Raw genomic sequence first — 6,751 nt, forward strand, 5'->3', positions numbered from 1 at the left:
CTTCTCTTCGTCCCTCTTGGGGAGCAACAGGTAATATGGGCTGAGCTAGTCCCACACTGTTACCCCCTCTATTCTCAGTCTCCCAGACCCCTGGAGCTCAGTACCCTATTCTCTGCCCTCCATTGGCACTATCCATTCACTCAGTACCCCCACCCCTTCCACATTCTCCATCCTGCAATTTCCCACACTTCACACACTTGGAACTCTAATACTCAGTCCTCTTGTATGTTTAAGCCATCTCAGCACCCCCCACCTGCCACTCTTGGAGCACCTGATTCACTGTCCCCTAGGACAGCCAGCCCCCTCTCAGCTCCCTTATTCTGTCCCTCCTATTCATCATAGCGTTCAAGTCCCTTTGCACACACGCCTGACCCCAGCCTAGAATACCCCCGGGAGTTCCTCCTCTCAAGAGAATCCCAGTCACTCTTCCTGGAGGCCAGGCTTATGCCCCCTTAGTCGGGCCGGTCCCGCCCCATCCCGGCGGGCTGAGTCAGGCGGCAGGAACTGGGCGGGGGGGCGGCGCCGGGAGGAGCCAAAGCGAGCCAGAGACGCTGGGAACCAGCGCGGAGCCCAGCTGGGCCCGCACCGAGTGGCCCAGGGCCGGCGGGGACGTGGGGGCGAGCTGGGGTGAGAGCCGTCCCGAACTTACCATGAACGCCAAGAAGAGAGGTAGGACCCGGCCTGCGGCTGCGAAGGCTCCGGGGCTGACTCCAGGGGCTGCAGGCCGAGTTCTGGGAATCCAGAGTGCGTGTTTCGGCGGAGCTGGGTGGGGGTCCGCCGAGGATCCCTTCCTGCCAAGGGCAGGGGTGAAGGCGTGCGTCCGTGACTCAGTTTCCAGGTCGGAGCCTCTAGAAAACGGAGGGGGCGGGGCACTTCTCGGCACTGCCCCCCACCCTGGGAATCCCCCAGCTGCTGGGCGCTGGGAGGGCGCTGGCGTCGTGGCGCCTGGAAGCCGGTGGGGACTTGGGGGTGCGGTTCACGCAGGGCGGGCGGGTCGCCGGAGCCAAACCCGCGCCGGACAGGCCAGTCCGGCAGGGCTCTGAGCGCGCACCCCGCACCGCCTCTGACCTCCCGCGGCCTCCCAGGGTGGGGGTACCCGAGGGCCAAATCCCCTCGGAGATTGGCGGTCAGGGGCAGGGCTGGGGAGGCCGCCCCGCCCCCCGGTCTTCCGCACATTCTTCGCGCGCCCCGCCCCTTTCCTGCCCCTTCCCTGTTCGAGGAGGGTCCCCTTGCCACCCCCCCTTCCTGCCCCGCGCCAGATGGAGTCCACACCTCCACAGGAAATGGAGGCCGAGCCGAGGCCACGCTGAGTCCGAGGCTGAGTCGCCCGCGACTGCCCTGTCATTAGCAGGGGTGCCGGCGGGGCTAAGAGTACCCAGGCCGAAGCCCACTGGGGCAGCTCTACCTAGTGGCCGGAAGGACCTGCTCCTGCCCTAGGACTGGGCCGCGGGGAGGCTGTCTGGGACCTGCCTGAGGCCGGACACTCCCCACCACCACCCCTAGGGAGCCCCGCGCGGACTCATTCCATGATGTCCCTCACGGTGCGGCCGCAGCGCCGCCTGCTCAGCGCCCGGGTCAATAGGAGCCAGTCCTTCGCAGGCGTCCTCAGCAGCCACGAGCGGGGACCTAGGTACGCAGCGGATGGGGGCGGGGACGATCAGGAGAGTCGGATGGGGCTGGGATTGGGGATGTAGAGAGGTTCGGTTGGGGGGCTCCTGCGCACACCTCTCTGAGGGTAGCCTTTTCTTAGGAGCTTCCAGGTCTTCAGCCCTCCGGGGCCCCCACGGAAGCCCCCAGCGCTCTCCCGGGTGTCCAGGATGTTTTCCGTTGCTCATGCAGCCCCCAAGGGTCCCCAGCCTGAGCGGCTGGACCTGGTGTACACCGCGCTTAAGCGAGGCCTGACGTAAGCAACTCCCTACCCCTTACCCCAGGATCCCTCCCAAACTCCTACCTCCGTCCTGCTAGTGGGAACCTAGCACCCATACCCTCTGCCTCCTGCCTGTAGCCTGGGCAGTTTAAGGCCAGACTGGAAACTTCCCCTCCTTACCCCTTTCTCCAGGGCCTACTTGGAAGTGCACCAGCAGGAGCAGGAGAAACTCCAGGGGCAGATAAGGGAGTCCAAGAGGAATTCCCGCCTGGTGAGTGATGGGGAGGAAGGGGTGTCCGGGATTAATGCCCTCTGCCTCTGCAGTGGGGTTAGCTGAACAGAGCCAGCTCTGGGAGACATCAGTCTAGGTGTACGTGGCAAAGATGTCAGGAAAGGCTGAGAGGTGTCTATACCAGCTTCTTTGCCACTTGTACTTCTGCTTGGGACCTAGTGCCTGCTCACAGCAACTTCCATTGGGTTGGGGTGGATCTCACGAACATGGACAGGAGACTGTGTTGTAATGGCACTGGGATGAGAGCCAGGGTTCTTCTTGGGGAAGGCATCTATGCCAGGGAAGGGAACACTTTTGCTAGGTACTGAAAGGTGAATGGAAGTCCCCTGCAGAGGGATCCTTGCTTGAGGGGGGCACAGAGCCCTCTCCCTAGAGGCTGCAGGAAAGAGATCCTGGGGAAGAGGTATGGGGGAAGGTACTGGAGAGGTCTGAGGGATCAGATCTGTGTGATCAGCAGGCACTGAGGCTAGGTGTGCGGGAAGGGGAGTCAGTCCCTTCTGTGCCTGGAGCAATTGTGGACTGTGGTGTGAGGGGAGAAGGCTGGTGAGGAGATCCATGGCGGGTCTGCCTTGCCGGAGTCCTCCTCAGACCTCCCAAGTGGCCCTCCTTATCTCTCCCTGCAGGGCTTCCTGTATGACTTGGACAAGGTGAGTGTGTGCAGAGAGGTGTTGGAAGGGATTGGTTCATGGGGCGGGTCAAGGGCCTTGGACCTTAGGCCCCTCCTGATCCCCCTCTCCCTCAGCAAGTCAAGTCCATTGAACGCTTCCTGCGACGACTGGAGTTCCATGCCAGCAAGGTACGTGTGCAGCAGGCATGCGGAGTAGGGTCGGGGACTGGATAGTGCAGGGAGATGGGGGGCACACTAGGCCCTGGGTGAGTAGCCCCGGTGGTGAGTAGTTCTACCCCACTCACCTTCCTAGATCGACGAGCTGTATGAGGCATACTGCGTCCAGCGCCGCCTCCGAGATGGTGCCTACAACATGGTCCGTGCCTATAGCACCGGGTCCCCAGGGAGCCGAGAGGCCCGGGACAGCCTGGCTGAAGCCACTCGGGGCCATCGCGAATATACAGAGGTGAGGGACAGGTGCTTGTGAGGCAGAGGCACCGGGGGTGGCAGGGTTGGGAAAAGGGGGCTGGTTCTTGACCTCTCCTGTCCTGCCCTTCCCTCCCAGAGCATGTGTCTGCTGGAGAATGATCTGGAGGCACAGCTGGGCGAGTTTCATCTCCGGATGAAAGGTACTGAGTTGTGTGGATGCGAGGGTTGGGGGGGCAGGAAGGAGGAAATGTGATCAAGACCCCCCCCAACATGGCTCATCTACTTTTCCTACTCCCAGGGCTGGCCGGCTTCGCCAGGCTGTGTGTGGGTGATCAGTATGAGGTATGAGGGTGTACAGGGATGGGCTAGGATGGCAGGGCCACAGTACGAAGGGTGGCCTCATCCCTGCTGTCCCCCTAGATCTGCATGAAATATGGGCGTCAGCGCTGGAAGCTACGGGGCCGCATTGAGGGTAGTGGGAAGCAGGTGTGGGACAGTGAAGAAACCGTCTTTCTTCCTCTGCTCACGGAATTCCTGTCCATCAAGGTGATGTCTATGCCCAGGACCACAGGACACCAACGTCCTATGAACCCTTGGTGACCCTTATGACCCTGAGATACTCCTGTGACCTCCCCCTCTTGGCTCCATGGTCCTGTAAATATGTGACCCATGACCTTCGTGAGCCTGTGATCTCCATTTAGTTCCGTGATCTTGAGAACAATAATCTTTTGGCTTTTTTGACCTTAGGGCCTCCTGGCTCTGTGACCTCTTCATGGCCTTCTCACTCTGTGAATATTTGACCCCCAAGACCACCACAAGGCTGTGATCCCTTGATTTCAGTGACCCTACCAATTCAGACCCTTGTGACATCCATGCTTCCAAACTACTTCAAGCCTTCATAGCCCCATGATCCTGAGAACAGTGATCTCCATGGCATCACAAGGTGTCATGACCCATCTCTATGCAAATTCAGACCTTATGGTCCCTGCAGTCAAGTGACCCCACCGTGCACTCTTGGCTACAGGTGACAGAACTGAAGGGCCTGGCCAACCACGTGGTTGTGGGCAGCGTCTCCTGTGAGACCAAGGACCTGTTTGCTGCCCTGCCTCAGGTTGTGGCCGTGGATATCAATGACCTTGGCACCATCAAACTCAGCCTGGAAGTCACATGGAGGTTGGTGGGGCTCAGAGACTTGGGGATGGGGCCAGGAGGGCTGTGGCACATGCTAATATAGCCTCTTCCCTCCCTAGCCCCTTTGACAAGGATGACCAGCCCTCCGCTGCTTCTACTGTCAACAAGGCCTCCACTGTCACTAAGCGCTTCTCCACCTATAGCCAAAGCCCACCAGACACGCCCTCACTTCGGGAGCAGGCCTTCTATGTGAGTCACAACCCTGCCCAGAACTCACCATCCCCTTGGGGCTCTCTGGGTATGATCCTGAAATGCCCTTTCCTCTCTCTCAGAACATGCTGCGGCGGCAGGAAGAGCTGGAGAATGGGACAGCATGGTCACTGTCATCTGAATCTTCAGATGATTCATCCAGCCCACAACTGTCAGGCACTGCTCGCCACTCGTCAGCCCCTAGGCCCTTGATGCAGCAGCCTGAGCCCCTACCTATCCAAGTTGCCTTCCGCAGGCCTGAGACTTCTAGTTCTGGGCTCATGGATGAGGAAGGAGCTGTGGCCCCAGCCCTGGCCAATGGGCATGCTCCCTACAGCCGGACTCTGAGCCACATTAGCGAGGCCAGTGTGGATGCTGCTTTGGCTGAGGCTTCAGTGGAGGTCGCAGGACCAGAAAGCCCAGCCCCAGGACCCAATCCACCTACACATGCAGATCCCACCCATGGGCAGCACCCTGTTCCTATTTCACCTGCCCTCATCCCTGGCCATTCTGCATCAAGCCCCACCCTCAGTGCAACAGGCCCTGCCCCCACATCTACAGACCCTGCTCCATCTGCACACCTAGACTCAGTTCAGAAGGCCCCTGACTCTGGCCCTTCCGGACTATCAGGCCACACCCATACCACTACAAGCTCCACCTATGGGGTTGTGAGCCCTACCCACAGTGCTCCAAGCCTCACTCATACTACTGCAGGCTCCACCCACAAGCCCATGGTGTCTACCTTTACCACCACAGGTCCTACTCTCACTGTCACAGGCCCCATCAAGACCCCAGCAAGTCCCACTCACAAACCAATGCTCTCTACCCTCACCACTACAGCCTCTACCCCCAATACCATATGCCAAGTCCAGATTGCCATAACCCCTACCCACACCACTACAAACCCTACCCACATTACTACAAGCCCCACCTACACTACTGTAAGCCCCACCCACATGACTACAAGCCCCACCCATACCACAGCAAGCTCCACCCACACCACTGTAAGCCCCACCCACACTACTGCAAGCCCCACTGATAAAGCTGGGATGTCAGTTCACACCACTGTAGGTCCTACCCTCAATGCTATGGGCCCAGTCCAGACTACCACAAGCCCTTCCACTCCTCTAGACCTTGCTAAGCTCCCCAGTCCCTCTGCAAATACAGACCCCACCCTTCCAGGCACCAACCCCCTGCCCTGTAGCCACCCAGCCTCCACTCCCTGCACTCACGTAGACCCCACAACCCCCAGCACCTCCTACTCAAATTCTACTTGTTCCAGCCAGCAGCTCCTCACAAGCGCTGCCACAGATACCCCAGAGCCCATCCTTCAGAGGCTAAGCCCCCCTCCCTCACCCCCAGCCCCTGCACCCCAGCATTCAGACCTTAGCCTGGTTAGGGTTTCCCAGGCACCGGTCCCAGGGGCAGCTGGAGAGGCTGGGGACAGGAGGCTGGAAGAGGCACTGGGAGCCCTGATGGCTGCCCTGGATGACTATCGTGGCCAGTTCCCTGAGCTACAGGGCCTGGAGCAGGAGGTGACCCGACTGGAGAGTTTGCTCATGGTGAGAAGGGTTGGGCTAGGCTGGGGCCACACAGGGAGGGCAGCCAGGCAGTGGCAGCAGCTCTGACTTCCTCCCTCCATAAACCCAGCAGAGACAAGGCCTGACTCGCAGCCGGGCCTCCAGTCTCAGCATCACTGTGGAGCATGCTCTGGAGAGCTTCAGCTTCCTCAACGAAGATGAAGATGAAGACAATGATGGTCCTGGGGACAGGTGAGGGGGCTAAAGGAGGCAAGCCAGATGCAGGGAAAGATGACGGGGAAGAGGTGAGTGCCAGGTGAAATAGGAACAGGTGAGTTGGAAGAAAGACACAGGGAACAGTTGAGTGGGTCCAGGGAGAACACATGAAGATGGCAGTACACCTCGTGTGTCTCTGATGCCCACGTCTCCATCTGTATCCCCAGTGCTTCTGATCGCCCTTCTCAGCTCTGCCATGTCTGCCTTCCCCGCCGACCCCCACCCGCTCCAGTGCTTCCAGCGCCTGCTCCAGCCCCATGGCGAATCGCTTTCAGTACCCCATGTCCCTCGACGTCGGCCCCCTCTGTCTCGACCACAACTCTCCCGGAGACCCCGACCCCTCAACTCTCAGCTCCAGAGTCGTTTTTGCAAGCTCCCAG

General features: G+C 60.0%; 1 protein-coding gene across 2 annotated transcripts in view; it reads left to right on the forward strand.

The window, feature by feature from the left end:
• The first annotated feature begins 516 nt into the window (after positions 1-516).
• Positions 517-6,751, forward strand: part of RIPOR1 (RHO family interacting cell polarization regulator 1) — a 9,036-nt gene continuing 2,801 nt past the window's right edge. The window contains exons 1-14 of one of the 2 annotated variants that reach the window (XM_006165223.3): positions 517-669; positions 1,504-1,630; positions 1,751-1,903; positions 2,060-2,138; positions 2,783-2,806; positions 2,902-2,955; positions 3,080-3,232; positions 3,332-3,395; positions 3,494-3,537; positions 3,616-3,741; positions 4,220-4,368; positions 4,446-4,575; positions 4,659-6,137; positions 6,226-6,347. In XM_006165223.3, the coding sequence (XP_006165285.1) occupies positions 651-669; positions 1,504-1,630; positions 1,751-1,903; positions 2,060-2,138; positions 2,783-2,806; positions 2,902-2,955; positions 3,080-3,232; positions 3,332-3,395; positions 3,494-3,537; positions 3,616-3,741; positions 4,220-4,368; positions 4,446-4,575; positions 4,659-6,137; positions 6,226-6,347 (2,723 nt within the window). In that variant the 5' untranslated portion in view covers positions 517-650. The remainder of the gene's footprint in view (positions 670-1,503; positions 1,631-1,750; positions 1,904-2,059; positions 2,139-2,782; positions 2,807-2,901; positions 2,956-3,079; positions 3,233-3,331; positions 3,396-3,493; positions 3,538-3,615; positions 3,742-4,219; positions 4,369-4,445; positions 4,576-4,658; positions 6,138-6,225; positions 6,348-6,751) is intronic. The other variant, XM_006165224.3, reaches the window with a different exon arrangement.

Source organism: Tupaia chinensis, unplaced genomic scaffold (genome assembly GCF_000334495.1).
Source record: "Tupaia chinensis unplaced genomic scaffold, TupChi_1.0 Scaffold143830_1, whole genome shotgun sequence".
Classification (NCBI taxonomy): Eukaryota; Metazoa; Chordata; class Mammalia; order Scandentia; family Tupaiidae; genus Tupaia; species Tupaia belangeri.